This window comes from Primulina huaijiensis, chromosome 9, assembly GCF_012295235.1.
Source record: "Primulina huaijiensis isolate GDHJ02 chromosome 9, ASM1229523v2, whole genome shotgun sequence".
Classification (NCBI taxonomy): domain Eukaryota; kingdom Viridiplantae; phylum Streptophyta; class Magnoliopsida; order Lamiales; family Gesneriaceae; genus Primulina; species Primulina huaijiensis.
The window spans coordinates 16975561-16992730 of record NC_133314.1 but is presented as its reverse complement, the minus strand read 5'-3'; the positions used below and the strand labels follow the sequence as shown (position 1 = coordinate 16992730).

Here is a 17170-nt window from a genome sequence, read left to right as displayed (position 1 = left end):
ATTTTTCGGTTGCTTCTTTAAAAATTTCTAACAAAGAAACACATTTACTCAAAATATTCCAATCATTGTCAGTTAGCATTAAAGATTGTGTTGAAATATTATTATAATATGGAGTAACTAAATCTTGAAAACGTAATAAAGTATGAAGCAAGTGATATAAAGAATTCCATCTAGTTTCAATAGGAAGAGGAAATTTTTTAAATTTAATTCCAGTTGATTCGACTAGTGTTTTCCAGTCACGTCCATATCTTCTTTCACGTAATAATTTCCCACATAATTTGAATTTTTCTATTACAGTGGACATTTGTTCATCGCAGGCACATTTAACACATAAGTTGATAATATGACACGCACATCTAACATGAAGCAAATTACCTTCTAAAATTGGTTTTAGTGAATCTTTAAGATATTTAATTGCAAGAGTATTGGCACTCGCATTATCTAACGTTATCGACATTATTTTATTTTGTATGCCATAAATCTTAACAACATTTAAAACATATCTAGCTATAGTGTATGCGTTGTGAGACGATTCTAAATGATCTAGCGCTAAAATTCTTTTTTGCATAGTCCAAGTTTCGTCAATCCAATGACATGTAACAACAAGATATGATTCATATTTTAAATTAGTCCAAATATCAGTTGTCAAACTAACTCTACAAGAAATATTTGAAAGATGCGATTTTAGTGTTTCTTTATATTCTTTGTAAATATCAAAACAATATTTTTTAAGTGTGTGCCTAGAAATATTATGAAAACCAGGTTGAATAGTACTAGTAAATTCAACAAAACCTTCTTGTTCAGCTATTATAAAAGGTTGACAACATTTGGTAACAAACTTTACGATAGCTTTCCGAGAAATTTCTTTTGTAATTGTAAAAGCTTTACCACTAAAAGGATTAATTTGTTGTTGTATTGGTTCCCTACCAAATGGTTGTAGCGTATCAGGGTCAAGTTTATGTACCTTAACTAAATGTTTTTTCAAAGTACCGGTACCACCGGAACCACCACCCGTTTTGTAAGAATACCTCGTTTTACAAATTTTACAAACGGCAAAAGAGTTATTCGTACCTTGTTGTTCAATATCAAAGTGATCCCAAACTTTGCTTCGCTTTGCACGGGCTGTCGTCGTGCTCGTTGACATTGTGTTGCTTGCTCGAGTAGACGATGGCGTCCCTACATCTTTGTTGGGGAGTTCCATGGCTTCTTCATCCTCGTGGCCAGGTTCGACTTCATCAAAGTCGGGGATGTAGCCAAAATGTTCACCAAAGTCGGGAGCGTATTCGCCACCACCACCACGACGGTTTGAAGATGATGCCATTGAAATTCAAAATATTTATATGAGTAAATTGCGAAATATTGAAAGTCAAATATTGATTGTAGAGGAATGAGAAGTTGAGAGAAAATTGATATGTGGAATATAAAAAATGACTTGTATTTATAGATGATTTTGAGGGTAGAAAAAAAAATAATATTTACAATTTGGCCCCCAAAATTGGGGGCAAAATTTTAAAAAAAAATATCACATTTCAGTAGCCGTTGAACGGCTACTGAAATGTAATGCAGCCGTTGGCCCAAAGGGCATTATTTTATTTTATTTTTTTTTAAAATCGAATTACGGGTTCCGGGTCCGATTTCGGTTCCGGATACGGACCGGAACCGATTTGGAACCGGTTGAACCGGTTCAGAAAATACTGAACCGGTTCAACCCACAAACCAACGGATTGTACATGGTTTCGGGTCCGGTTCTTCCATACCGGTTCCTGTTCAGGGCTAAACGGGCTGGTTCCTGGTCGAACCGGCCCGTTAAGCATGCCTACTTGCAGTGATATCAAATAATACTAGTAGTGGCAAGTGGAAACATAAAATTTAATAAAAAATTGAAAACAAGTCCTGTTTTGGTATAATATCATAAGACCATCTCTAATTATGGCAACACATCAATGTGGTGTCGTGATAGTGTTAGCTATGCAGACATGTTTTCTTAATTCTAAAGAAACAGTTAGACTAAAAAATAATGCAGAAAAATAGTCTGATGATTCATTTGATTATTATATACTCAAATATATAACGCCAACAAGATAAATAAATACGGTAAAGTAAATGGCACAGAATATATGAAAGTTCAAAGGCAAAATCTTTGTACGTCTCTCGTTCTTTCATTTAGAAAGGAATTAACTAGAAGACTTTGGTTTTACAAATCTTTTGTGACAACTCGCTTCACAAATAAACTCAACTCTGCCCAGTCGAAAGTTGTTTTAGTATATCTCTGAACGATGCAGTCATGTGACAGATTAGTCTAGTGCAACGGATTGAATAATCAAAGAAGCGGTTGAATAACTTCACCGGTAGAGAGACTAAGTAACTTCCGACAATTTACCCATGTCTTGAAACTGATAGCATGTTGCTATTTGTTTTTGGCAGAACAATCGAGTACTTGTGATTACACGAAAATGATAGCTTTTTCTAATATAAATTATTATTTGTTATCATCAAAATTAAGAGACCTATCATTAATTGTAAAAAATTTATTTGAAATTAATTAACTATAAAAATATAAATTTAACAAAAAAAAATTAAATTACTAGTACGTTAAAAATAGTACAAATTATGAACAACAAGTATTATGAAACAATAACTAACAACGACAATAATTATCAAACAATAAAATTACGAAAGATAAAAAATATATATTATGAAAATAAAAATATTTTTCGTAATCGGGTAAATAGGACTCCGATCCTCCAATATATCCAAAATTAGATAAAAATTTGTCATTATCTCGCCGTGCAGCTTCAAGTCTTTTTTGCACTTTTTGTTGTTGTTTCTAATGTACTCACGCAGATTCGGATAAGTAATTTTGTTCAAATCTTTGTATAAAATTCTATCTTCTATTTTTCTTTCATCTTTTCCAAGTCTAATCTTTTTAAGCTCATAATTTTGTTGTCTTTTGTAGTTCTTTGTTTAATATTATTAAAATGTTCGTGATGTTGTTCTTCTATTATGCGTTGAATTTGAGAAATGTCTTGATCTCTTTTCTTCCTTAATTTGGCCTTTTCCACTCCAATTGGTCTTTGAGAGTTGTCACCGAGTGTTATCACTTAAATTTATTGAAATTGTAGAGAATACATGTGAACCTGATTGGAGCAAATTTTCAACTAGAGTATCATATTGTGATGTATCCAGATTAGTAGAACACATCCTAGATTTCTTAGTTGAAGGAATTTTTTGCCTTGAAATTTTTTCACAATCCTTAACAATATTCCACACATGATCGAATTGAAATGCTTTGTTATTTTTACTTTCTTGTACATATAGTACTTTTGTGTTGTTTATCTACATAAAAAGTATACAAAATTAATTAATTTTTTTTATTATTAATGAATTGTAAGTTTTTTTTTTTTTAAAAAAATAGCTCACAATATCATGTTCCGATGCACAATTCCGATTAAGATTTTCTATTTGTCGAACACCTCCTCTCAAATGTGCAACATAAGTGAGTAGGCTCTCAACGCGTTTCTCAATTGATCTTTGAGGACGCGAATATAAATTACTTCTTCTTTATTTCTTGTACTTCTCTACAACTTGAGACCAAAGTTGACCTTTCGATTGCTTTATACCTATTATGGGATCCTACGAAATATCAAAATACAAATGGCATGGGAACTAATCTTCATCAACAATGTAGTTCTTTCTTAAACTTTCATCCATCAATATGTATATAATATGTTTTTAGTTTTGTTGTATATGTTTTTGAAGACATACACGCTTATTTATAATATTGGGTTTTTCTTTAAAACATGCAAAAAACACGGTATCCATTGGATGAGATTTCAATAGATCTCATCCATGTATCATCCGTTTGATGAGATCCATTGAAATCTTATTAACAGTTAACAGACTATCTATGTTGGATGAGATTTCAATAGATAAGATTTATAATGATCTCATCCATTGAGATCTAATTCTAATCCGATCATTGAAATCTCATGTGCGTGGTTGTGAAAAAGAAGAGATTTCCAATGATATCATCCATTGAAATCTTATCTACAAATTTTACCCATTGGATGAGATTTCATCCATATTATCCTTACAAACTTTTATATAAGGTAGGAGAATTCTTTTAACCAATTCACAACTCCATAAAAAAGAAAATGAATTCTTCTTCAGGTTCATCTTCATTGTCCGATAGTAAAGATGAAATAACTAATTATTTGGTTAACAATGCTAAAGATATCATCAATCAACAAGTTAAAGAAGGCACACGAAGAGGATTAATTCAGGTCATGTTTTAATCTGTCTCGATAGAGAAATAACCGATCGTAATTTGTTAAGTGACTATTTTTTCGAAACTCCTAAATTTCATGAAAGTATTTTTCGACAACGATTTCGGATGTCCCGTAATCTATTCTTTCGCATCGTTGATGCTGTCTAGAATCATTATAGATACTTTATACAACGAGTGATAGTTTGGGATGATTTGGGCTATCAATTAATAAAAAAAACAATAAATACAATTTTATTATTAGCATACTCCTCTCTAATGAATTCATCAAATAGGAGAGTCAATTGCGATTGAATGCTTGCAGCGTTTTTGCTGAGCAGTAGTGGAAAGTTTTGCATGCCAGTATTTATTATTTCCAAATGCCAATGATGTTGCTCGACTCTTATATATTGGTAACCAATGAAGCTTTTCGGGAATGTTGGGAAGTCCCGATTGTATGCATTGGAAGTGGAAAAATTGTTTTACTGCTTGGGTTGGACAATATACAGGTCATAGTACGTCTCCAACAATTATTTCAGAAGCAGTGGTCAATTATGATCTTCGGATGTGACACGCGTATTTTGGTATGATTAGTTCAAAAAATGACATGAATGTTTTTTAGGCGTCCACTTTGTTTTTCAATTTGGGTCAATTCATTGCTCCTCCTGCACATTATACTATTTGTGGAAAAGAATATCATACTGTTTATTACTTAGCCGATGATATTTATCTAAAGTGGTCAACTATTGCGCAAACTATTTGTGACCCACTTGAGCTAAAAAGATATATTTTACTATGAAACAAGAGTCATTTAGAAAAGACGTGGAGTGTGCATTTGATGTTCTTCAATTTTGATTTGTGATCGTGTTATCTCCAACATGTCATTGGCGCAAAAATGATTTACATTAAATAATTATAGCTTGCATTATCTTGCAACATAATTATTGAAGATGAACATGAGCTCAGTGGACAAATTCAAGATCTAATAGAAGCACCGACTCCAAATGCAGAAATGGCAGCCAATGAAGAAAATAAAAAATTTCAATGGCGGCCAATGAAGAAAATAAAAAATTTCAATAAATTATCGCTCGTTATAAAAAAATAAAAATTAAGAATGCTCACTATGAACTATGAAAAACATTAATTGAACATTTGTGAGAACATAATATTAATTAAATATTTAATATTGTGTTTGTGTTGTATTATTCATTTAATATCAAATACTCGTGTTTTTCTCTTCCAATTATTTATTTTTTTAGTAAAATAATATTTTATTAAAAATTCAAAAAATTTCTATAGATCAAATAATTATTTTATTTATAGGAAATAATTAATTCAAATTTAATATATAAATTATAATATTTAATTATCATCGTATTATCAAACTATAAATAATTATTAAGAAATAGAAATATTAATGTTGAATAAAAAAAATATTCCGAGAATATTCTATTATAGTCCAAAATACAGTACAATGAGTTAGAGATTATTTTTATATAATATTAATGTAGCACAAAATGTACTGCAATAATTTCAGATGATCGAAGAACTTGGCTAAAAATGAAAGATATGTAGATTCGTGAACAATGATACACTTTATTATTAATTTTTTTAAAAAAATCACTCCACTATATATTTATTTATTATTCGATAGGATTATTCTTGTTCAATACTTTCTTTGCATTATAAAATATATTGTTGTATCCGTAAAAACTTAAATGCAATACTTTTAAATTTAGTATATATAAATATAAAATAAGATAAATAAATTAAACCTAAAATTATTGGGTATAAAAAATTTGGTTCATTTTTTTTTTAATCAATATGACTAAAAAATCTTGAGGTGTCAAAATTTTCCATTTGACAAGTCGAAGTATAACATGTGAAACTTATAAAACGTACGTTTTTTTCTTTTATTTTTGCAAAATATGTATTAAATTCATATAATTTATAAAGCAAAACTGATGTAAATCGTCAAGTGAAAGTGGTTCCAACCAAAAAGGAAAAGTTTCGTCCTCCCAAATAAGAGGAGTTGGGTCCTGTTGGGGATAAAGGAGAAAACTTAGCAACGTAATGTGCAACAATATTCATCGTGCGTCGAACATGGACTATCTTTGTGTCTTCAATTTCATGCATTACCTTCAAAACTTCGAGAGTGTGGATTCCAGTGTAGCTTGAATCCTTTCTTGGGATGGTGATTGTTTGCACCGTCAAAAGAGAATCTGTTGGCAATATTTGTGCTGGGCAGCAGTGTCGTTCCTTGGCCTTCTTCAGTCCTCTGATAACGCCTCATTTTCCGAAGAGCCCACGAGCTTCGTCGTATCACGTGTCAACATCTAATCTCCAGGTTCAAGGTTTGGGCAGCTTCCATTTATAATCAGGTTTTGGCTTCACCTTTATTGCTTGTGGGGCTATATTTGGACTCGAGGTGCTTCCGTATTATTCCAAATAAGCCATGTATCCTGAAAGTTGGTGGCTATACGTACAGTAATCTTTCCCCTTGTGAACTTTCTTTTGCCGCTCTTTCCACGTCGTCCACATTTGCATTACACATTCTTCACATCCAGATTTGGAAAATGATCCCGCAACTAGCCACAAAACTCCGAGGTCGAAGCTCCATATCTGGTTTTCAGCACTTGATGAAACTTTGTATCTTTCCAGAGGCGAGATATAGTTGGGCAAAAGAATAAATAATGGGCAGTTGTATCCATCTTATGACCACAAAATTGACAATATCCATCTACCGGAACATGGTGTCTTGTAGATTAACGAATTCCATGTGAAACTCGCCAAAAAAATAATCCTGATTTTAGGTGGCAAGTTGAGAGACCATTGCCATTTCCACCAGCTTCGCGACCCATTCTCGGAAAAGTTTCCAGTGGATCATAACAACCAGTCTCCTTTTTATAACCACTTTGGAACAAGTATTTTCCTTTGTCATCGAAATACCAATGTAGCTTGTCTGGATTTGGGATGCCTGGAAGCGGGATCCGTTGGATTTCTTCATTCACATATGCTGGAAATCGCGCCCCTGGGCTGATCTCATAGTTCCTACTCAATATGCTAGAATCCCATTTCCCATTAGTAAATCAGTGACTGCACTCGTCATGATTTCCTCCTGATTGGTGCGATAAAAGAACATTTCAAAAGGCTGGAATCCACCGATCTTCGTATATACTTATATGCCCCCATCGCCAACTTTCCAATACAAACCATATTGAATAAGATTTCGGTTCCATACCATAGATCTCCATACATAAATCATAATAGGCAGGGGCGGAGCCACCCATAGCCAACTTTCCAATAAAAAAAAAAACCATGTTAAAGAAGAGTAAATCGTATAATTTTTTTATAAAATATCAAAGTTTTTAATTTTTAAGAGGGTGAGTAAATATATTTTCATATTTCACTTTTGATTTTGGTGAAAAAAAACCCACACATTACCTTACATAAAAAAATGAAAGAAAATTACGTGGGTTATTATCCAGTCTCCGGAGAAATCACACTCATCCCTTGGCGCGATGGCCACTCTCTACAGTACCATACACTACTGGCTGGTCGACCGTCCAACGATCAGCCAATACGAGTGGAAACCCAACAACACCGTCGGCGCGTCTAAAGTCTTCGTCACACTCACCGTCTCCACCTATCTCAGCATCACACTCTTCCTCCACCATTTCCCCGTCCTCCCCACCCTTCCTCCTGCCGGACTCCGCCTCATCACCGCCTCCCACAACTTCATCCTCTGCTTCCTCTCCTTCGTCATGGCCATCGGATGCACCCTTTCCGCCCTCCACCAATCTCCGCCCCACAACCTCAGCTGGCCCATCTGCTTCCCACTCCACCACACCCCGCCGCGTGGACCAACCTTCTTCTGGGCCTACGTGTTCTACTTCTCCAAGATCCTCGAATTCGTTGACACCCTGTTGATACTCTTGAGCGGATCCCGTTCCCGGAGGCTATCCTTCCTCCACGTGTACCACCACGCGGTGGTGGTGGTGATGTGTTACCTGTGGCTCTCGACGTCGCAGTCGTTGTTCCCGGTGGCGCTTGTGACTAACGCGTCGGTGCACGTGCTGATGTACGGGTACTATCTGCTGTGTGCGGTGGGTATTCGTCCGTCGTGGAAGAGATTGGTGACCGATTGTCAGATTATCCAGTTTGTCTTCAGCTTCTTGATTTCGGGTCTCATGCTGTACCACCATTTCAGCGGGTCGGGTTGTGAGGGGATACGGGGATGGTGCTTCAATGCAGTTTTCAATGCTTCACTTTTGGCACTTTTTCTTGATTTTCATCTCAAAAATTATGCCAAAAAGAAGAAATTGAGTCAATCATGACTTTCAACTGACAACAATTATTTTTGTTGTCTTAAATTCCCTTTTTATTTTGGTTGATGCAGCTTCCTATATGTCTTTCTGCACTCATGATTGTAATTTGTAAATGAATATCATCAACTTTACACGCGCACACACACAATGAATAGAATGAAAAAAAAGCAGGTACTCTTCTTGGCTATTGTTAAGAATATGATACAGATAGCTTCATACTTGTTATTAGTGAAATTTGAAAATAAAAGGTAGAAGGAGAAGATTATGTGCAAAGAATGGAAGAGGTAAAGAATCAGTAGATTAATTAACAAAGAAGAAAGGAAGCTTTTATGGAAATATTCACTCCCTTCTGCACGTATTCTTTATACTCTCCTCTAATTTTGCTCGTATAAATTGCTTCATAAATTATCTTCATTTGCTATGTCGTCTCTTCCAATAAGCTTAAGCTACTAAGTTCGAGAATGGCCTCAAATTTTGGCACAATTGCGACTATCATGTCTAGTTTGGTTGCTATTTTATCAGGTATTACTCATTCTTTATACATTTTGTGTAAGTATGTGAAGAAGGGCGAAATTTATTTTAGTGTTATGAGGCAAGATTATTTGTTGGTGAGTATCTTGCACCTATGATCTCAGAGAATCTCGCACTCAGGAGTCTAAAGTCACCTTGGATGAGAGTGAAAAAACCAGCCTCGATCATGATCTGGAACAAAATGTGGTTGTGATGCTAGAAATGTTATGCACAAGATAAAACTAGAACTGAAAAAGTTCAGAGACAAAATCCAACGTTGCTCTAATGGTTTCTTTAATATTTAAATGAGCAATGTTTCTGTGCACAGGTATGAGATTGTCTGAATGCACGAGTTTCACTATAATAAATTACTGCAAGGACACCATATGGCCTGGAATCACCCCTAACAACTTCAGTGGTGGAGGCTTTGCTTTGAAACCCAAAGAAACCAAAATCTTCACCTCTCCACCCAACTGGAATGGGCGGATATGGGCCCGAACTGGTTGTGACTTCGACAATAATGGCACGGGCACATGCCAGACAGGCAGTTGCGGGCGAGCCCTCCAATGCTCGGGTCCTGGCAAGCCACCTTCTTCAATTGCCCAATTTTCACTCGGAGACATCGACTACTATGATGTTAGCCTCGTCGATGGATTCAACTTACCCATTGTCGTAAAACCTGTTGGTGGCAAAGGTATCTGCAGCTCAGCAGGATGTGATAGTGATCTACGGACAAATTGCTCATCCGAGCTTGCTCTCGAGGCTGATGGAAAGACCATAGCTTGCCAAAGTGCATGTAGTGTATTCAACACTGATGAGTACTGCTGCAGAGGGGCATACTCCGCTCCCATGGCATGTTTGCCCACAAATTATTCAAGAACATTCAAAACTGCCTGCCCCGCCGCATATAGCTTTGCCCACGATGATGCCACCAGCGTCATGACTTGCTCAAGCACAGATTATGTCGTTACATTTTGTTCCTCGAGGTACGTGAATAAACATTTCAGCTTGAAATAACAAGCATCGTAGTTGTATTTTTTGTAAAAGTAATAATTATCTTGTCAAAATGGAGCCTTTATTTGAAAGAGATTTGGTAATGTATTTTGTTTTTTTGACTAGGAATCAAACCGAATGCACATATCATGATGGGAAGCTTTCATGTAATGGATCAAGTGGCAGGTTGGCCAAAGTTACTCGAACCTGGAAGCTCCAGGTATTGGCGTTCGCTGTGGCTATTAGCATACAAGTTATGCTTTGACTCGGTTTTGTAAAAAGCAATATACATTTTTATGAAATCCCACATTTTTCATCAGGGAACTGAATCAATATTCTTGTAGCGCTGTACTTGTTCTTTCATCGAATTACCCTTTACATTAATTTTGGATTAAACTTTATAGTATCAAGGACAAAGTCTAAACAAATAATCAAAACATCTCAAATGATTAATATCAAAATTTAAACATCATCAGTACTAGAATTGGTGGGGAGCGTCTGGCCCCTGCAGTAATGCAACGCAAGGACGACTCTCGATAGTCCAGACAGCAAGCTAAAATTTAGCCAAAAGGTCGACGAAGATATGAAGCCAATAATCGAGGACGGCCTGTTTTTATATTCATAACTTCCTGCCTTTCTCGATGTGGGAGAAACGTATCAGAGTCGTTTAGAGCCAAAAAGTATTTGATTCATCCTGTTTTACGATTAAAACAAAATGTTCCTTTGGATCGTTCAATCTCTCCTTATCATCATAAATAATATATTAATATAAAAATGATATTTTTATGAATTAATAAGTAATTTATAATAATGATTCGATTGTTTATGTAATTTGAAATCGTAAATGTGCATGTTATTATTAGTTTCAGCTTATTATCCTCTTTAATAATGAATTTTTATATATGTTTATTCATAATCAAGAAAACAAAAACTAACGTTCAATCTTTGTGCGCATTTTGATATAAATAATAGCTAAAAATTTATAATGCAAATTTTGAGGATATACAATTACTACAACAAATGACATTCTATAGAGAATAAGATATACAATTTATATATATATATAGACCTAAAATCCCAGACTTGAATTCTACATTTCTTGGTTGCGTTTCCCCTGTATTCTCTTTACAATTTGAACTGTTTCATTCATATTTCTACACCATAACTCATCCCGCACAAGATGTTAATAAACATGCTAATGCATATCATGCATCTTGAGAGATCCAAACCTTGGTTGATGTAAAATAAGCACATTCCAACATCGATGTGGTTTCGACGTGGACTTCTCCAATCTTGTGGATGAGTACCGTTTTCATGATGGGCAATCAGCACTGTCCTCTTCAACAATTTTCTCTACAGGATTCTCCTTTGCCCAAGCTGCCGCATCTACATATCCTAGCTCGAAAAGGTTATCAAGGACGTCGTCTTCTGCTGGTTCCAGTGCCCAGTTAAAAAGCTGGTATAGATTAAGCGAAATAAGGAAAGAAATTAAGTCATAATACAAGTTGAAAATACAAAGTTAACAGGGACTATTATATTATATTAACTTGGTTTGGGTTATGTTTTTGGGGTTATCGTCGGGGGCAACTTTTTAAACGGCTCTATGTGTGTGTTTTTTTTAAAATAGTAATCTCAGTTGTATTTCAATCTATAGAGGAAGACTATTTTAGAAACAAAACACACAATGAGTCCAAGTGCTATAATTTCCTCGTTCTTGTAACCCAAGGTATAATCAACATGCAAGTGCAAGCCTTCTACGTTACTTCCAAAGCATATCCTATGGTTCCCAACTTACACGCCATGGAAATTATTACTAAGCACAGGGTTATCACAAGTTGTGAGGCCGTAAAATACCTGTCGTGGACCAGCCCGGTTTTCCGGATTGCAGTCGGGACTAATTCCAATTCCTGGTATTCCTAAAAGACCAGCGGGGAATGCACAAACACGAACCTGTGGCGTAGAAAAAACAATATTTCTTTCATCAAGTAGCTTCTAGTTTATGGAGATGTCATACCAAGTTTGAATGAATATATATTAATACAATATATCACCGAGGCGATAAAAGACAATAACCAACTGTTTGAGTATGCAATAATTTAAAATATTTCAATTTGTTGATGAACCTTATTTTTATATGCATCACATTTGAACAAACAAAGCGAAATGTATACCGTTTGAATGGCAGAAGTCGGAGGCATGAACAATGTCAAGCCGCCATCTATACATAGTCTATTACGGAACATAGTTGCAGGCCTCGGAGCAAGATAACTGTGTCAAACTTACACTTTCAGTTCAAACATATTATCCGATTTACATGAAGTGCATTTGGAAAAAATATTTACCCAGGTATAAAAGACGACGTAATGATCGCATTAATAAGATCTTCCTTAGAATCAAATTGGTCAACCAGTAAACCCCTGGGTCTCCAAAAAATCTGTGTCACCGCAACTGAGACGAAACCAAAAAAATCTTGTCAAACTTCTGCTTTTAGAGCCCAGCAAAAATTATTATTTCCATGTGGACTTGGACTTCACAATCAGTTAAAAAACGAACTATAAATAAGAAGAGCTTGCTTAAGTAAAATAATTTCATACATAACGGAAAGACAAATCATATCAGCTACTAAAATTCATAGTTTTAACAAAAAATAGATAATGCTAGGCAAACATCCAGCACGTCCTAGTCAAATAGATTTACTACATAATTGTGACAACATGCTAAGTAAAGCAGCCCATCATTCATATTGGATAATAAACTTTATATGCCCAACAAGATATATATTTAAACCAGATTCTCCTAGCAGAAGAATCACGACCAATAGGGCTAGATGAATATAAACAATACTCACCACGGACTCTTCCATTGGATCTGACATGAGAATCATCGGGTAAAAACTTGTCCAAAATATCTCTAAGAACAGCCTGAAAAAATTGCCAAAGAATATATAAATGCTCAAACTCCCATATATAACAAGGCAGGATTTTGATTGAGTTGTGTGGCTGATACTAGACACTTAATTATAATGACATTGATATAATCAGTTTCATGTGGTGAAGTTTTGACACTCAAAGGAAGTTACTAAACGTCTGATTATGAAACCTCCAATTTTACTCAGAAAGATATGTACTACATAAAACACAGCAGCAATAAACAGGCATGCTTAAAGATAGTCACTGCTAGAGTGATAGTCCTACTTTATTCCAATATATTGCGCAATCCCATGTATCATATTATTGTGTCAATGAACAGAAATATATTTAAAACTTAGCACAAGCTATTTACTGATTGGTGACCTGGTTCATACTTCTCACACGTTCTTATGATGAAGCCAAAATTTTTTATCCGAGCATCAAAGGAAATGGTTATACAAGGCAATGTTGCTAAGACACAGGAAGAAAAAGAAAAAATAGAAAACACACCGTTTAGCTTAATGGTATTACCTTTCTAAAAAAGTTATAAAAAAACTAAAAGTTTCATCTAAGCCCCTGGCCATGTTTGATTGTTATTCTTTGTCATCTGTTCTATCCAAGTTACATTTTCAATCCTAAAATAAAGCTCAAGTTTTATCAACATTTTCACTCTATATCACGTTCTATTTTCATATATTATTTCAACTCAAATACTGTTTTATTCAGATAAAGTCCCGCAAGCCGTGAAATCTTCAATCAATAACCGTATCTTGTAATTGGTAAACTTGGTTGGCGGATGTTCATACACCAAGGCGGAATGCAGTCCCTCGAAGCCTACAATCTTCAGCCAATATCTTGGTAACCTTTAACGCTTCGTGCATGTCGGCTCCTGAGGCAATCACAGCGCATACAATGGCACCAGCAGATGCACCAGCCAGTGGGGTTGTTTCCTGTCTCCAGTAAAAAAATCCTACTTATGAAAAGGAAACATAGAGTTGACAACAAGGGAACTTCGGTAAGAACCAAAGTCTTATAACAGAAATCAATCAAAATGCTCATGCTTGCAAGACCAATATAAAAAGATTGTTTAAGTTCTCTTAGTTAACCCACAAAATTAAATTTAGTCGAGCAAATTCTAATGTTTATCAAATACTCAAGGTCGTGGCAGATAGGATGTGTACACATCCCAATTGTTGTACCAGCATCACTATGAAACTCAGTTAAAGAAATACCAATCATATAAAAAAACTCAATTTTCATTTCAATTTAAGGGCTGGGTGACGCACACTTTGGCCAATGATATAGTTCCTTAATAAATAGTCTCACATTGTCGTCAAATACTTCAAGAATCATCAAAGAGATAAAAAATGAACAAGCATAATCATCAAGGAAAATAAAAGAAATGAAAAAAAAACAAGTAAAACACACAAACAAAAAGAAACAAACACCTTAATGTAACCATTCTCAATGAGAAAATGAGCAACCCCAAGATGGTAAGGAAACAAAAGCCCCGCCGCAGAGAAACTGAACCCCGGGCTCGTCACCGCCTTCCTCCTCCGCTCCGCCTCCACATCTTCCACCCTTTGCTCCCAGACAACATCCGGCTGAACTGGGTCCTCGACCACTGCCGCAATTTTATCCTTCCCCCGCTTCCTCCACCACCAATCCCCCTCCTTCTCCGCCTCCACAAACGCCTCCACGGCCTGCAGCCCCTCACTATTTCGCTCTCCTCGTCCCTTACCCTTTAAAATCCGCGAAGCTATGCCGAGAAACAGTTCGCCGGTGGCGACGGCGAAAGACTTTTTGTCTTGCGGTGGCGGTGATAGGGCTGTGTTTTGGTGCTGCGGTGGGATTGCTTTGGTGGAGAAAGACATGGTCCTCAGTGGGACGGTGGCGGTGGATTGGAAGAAGACGGCGGAGGCGGCGGCCGTCATCCTGGACGGGGAGAAAGCCAAAGAGGTGGCTAGTTTTTTCGTTGTTGGTGTCTTCAACAACATCGTAACCGATTCTTTCTTCTTTTAAACATCGCGGAATTTGGTACTAACCTTTTGTCGTACACCTTCCCTATGAACCGCCTTTTCAAACACCGATTCTTTGACTCCCCTGTTAATTATTTTTATTTTTAAATTTCTTAAATTAATTTTTTAAAATTATTATTAAAAATATATCAAATTGTTGGAATATTTCATGTTCGCAATCTAATTTTGATTTTAACAAAACTTGTTATTTTGTTTCTAATGAATTTACCTAAGTGCGCAGAAAGTTACCAAGCCAAAATTAAAGTCATCGAGACGCAAACTGAAAGTGCTAACTGATTGCCCAAAAACTGAACCAATTCAACCAGAGCCGTACATGTGTTGAATGAGGCCTGAAACGAAAATTGAAAAATTGGCCCTCTTGTTGCAGTAATAAATATAAAATTCAATTTGCAAATAACAAACATACTAATAATAAATACATAAATATACCAATATATTACATCAATAAAAACACGAAAAATATTTAAAATAACTACATAAATGCTACTCGTCTAGCTGTTTTAGAGGCGAAAATATTTATCAAATCTGTGTAATCCAATTGTCGGACCATTTTTTTCTCAATCGACAACATAACTAGCTCATTTAGTCTATCTTACGACATTGTTGATCGAAGATAATTCTTGATTAACTTCAACTTCAAGAAGCTTCTTTCAGCCGATACAACTTTTACTGGTATGATTAACAAAATCTTATAAGAAATATAAGTATTTGGAAATAAACGATGCAGTTTCGTCAAACACTGCATCATATCAATTGCTCTTTTTTCATTTGTTGTATAACATCTCATGACCATCACCTCTGAACACAACTCATCATCATTAATGTCTGAATGTTCATTGTTACTCAGAAATTGTTGAAGCTACATACAAGACTTCATCAAACTATTTAAATGCTCTATCTTTAACTTGTTAATAAAAACCCAAAAAACTTTTGACATTGTTTAAATTGTTCAAACCGAACTTTAAAAGAAGATCGAGGTTGATCAATTATAAACAGAAAATATTCAACTCTAAAAGCCTCTTCACCCGATTGTGTCACATTATCACTGTCACTTTCATCAAATTGTTTTTCTTCGAATGATGCGTTTTTCTCAAAATTTAGGTTGGATCCCCATTTTACTTGCCATTTGTGTAGCTTCATCCATGGCACTAGCAAACCCATGTTCTCTAAACTCGTCAAGAAATTGAACAAGTTTTTGTAAAATATCGATCACAATATCAATATCTATTTTTTCAGATTGAATAAACTTACTCACAACATTTATTACATGTAACAAGTTATACCATATTATCGTTCCAAAAAAGAACTCAAAACTCTCAAGATTATATAGTGCCAAGGTCTCAACATTACTCTTTGTTCTAGAATCTTCATATAGAGAGTCATGTTCTAAGTTTTCGTTCGATTCACCCAAATTGACTTCCTCATTGCCATATAAATCACCCAAAATGAATTCTTCAGTCGATTCATTCAAATTTCCAGCCTCAGTCACTTCTTCATAATCATTGTGATTTTTTTGTTATTCAATTAACAAATTATTCACTAATTCCACTCTTTCTATTGTGCTAGTTCTACTAAAATATTTATTAATATCTCCAGCTTGACTTTGAATTAATGACATTTCCCTTTGTTTCATTTTTCTTTTTTGAGCTCCAGACCGATATTTAAGAGGCATTTTAAATTTCCTTTTGTTGTATCCACAAGTGATTAAAAATGAATTATTATCAAAATTTCCTTGAGTCGAAATAACAAACTACAAAATCAAAGGAAAAAAATTCCATAAAATAACGAATTTAATCTTTTAACAGTCCACACATTCAAGTTCTATTCACAATTAATTTTATTTCATTAGACTATCCACTGATTCATTGTACAAGTTGCACATAAAATTTATATAAAACTCTTATTTTAATTATTACTAATTAAAGAATTTAAATCATGCTATGTGTGTTTTAGTTATATATTTAATTAACATGATCTCTAAGCACATTACATTGTCCATATCAAAAGTAGATTTCATTTGCATTGATAATCTTTTTGTAGGGGACCGTAAACTTTATTTGTTGAATTGGGACAAGAATTAGAGTTGAGATTTAGAGTGAGCTAGAGAACAAATAACATATACCATAT

At 34.9% G+C, this 17170-nt stretch overlaps 3 protein-coding genes across 3 annotated transcripts; 2 read left to right on the top strand and 1 right to left on the bottom strand.

Annotated features, from left to right (window-relative positions):
• Positions 1-7745: 7745 nt before the first annotated feature.
• On the top strand, positions 7746-8645 carry LOC140985302 (fatty acid elongase 3-like). The gene has a single exon (XM_073453118.1). It carries the CDS (start codon positions 7786-7788, stop codon positions 8599-8601), a length of 816 nt encoding a protein of 271 aa, XP_073309219.1. The 5' UTR covers positions 7746-7785; the 3' UTR covers positions 8602-8645.
• Positions 8646-8906: 261 nt separating this feature from the next.
• Positions 8907-10414, top strand: LOC140985301 (pathogenesis-related thaumatin-like protein 3.5). Its single transcript, XM_073453117.1, has 3 exons — positions 8907-9114; positions 9431-10088; positions 10222-10414. The coding sequence occupies exons 1-3, from the start codon at positions 9054-9056 to the stop codon at positions 10358-10360; spliced, it is 858 nt and encodes a 285-aa protein (XP_073309218.1). The 5' UTR covers positions 8907-9053; the 3' UTR covers positions 10361-10414.
• Positions 10415-11101: 687 nt separating this feature from the next.
• LOC140985300 (uncharacterized) lies at positions 11102-15058 on the bottom strand. Its single transcript, XM_073453115.1, has 7 exons — positions 14453-15058; positions 13811-13954; positions 12944-13016; positions 12438-12543; positions 12267-12363; positions 11950-12045; positions 11102-11551 (listed from the first exon to the last, which is right to left on the bottom strand). Exons 1-7 carry the CDS (start codon positions 14999-15001, stop codon positions 11408-11410), a joined length of 1209 nt encoding a protein of 402 aa, XP_073309216.1. The 5' UTR covers positions 15002-15058; the 3' UTR covers positions 11102-11407.
• Between the last annotated feature and the right edge of the window lie 2112 nt (positions 15059-17170).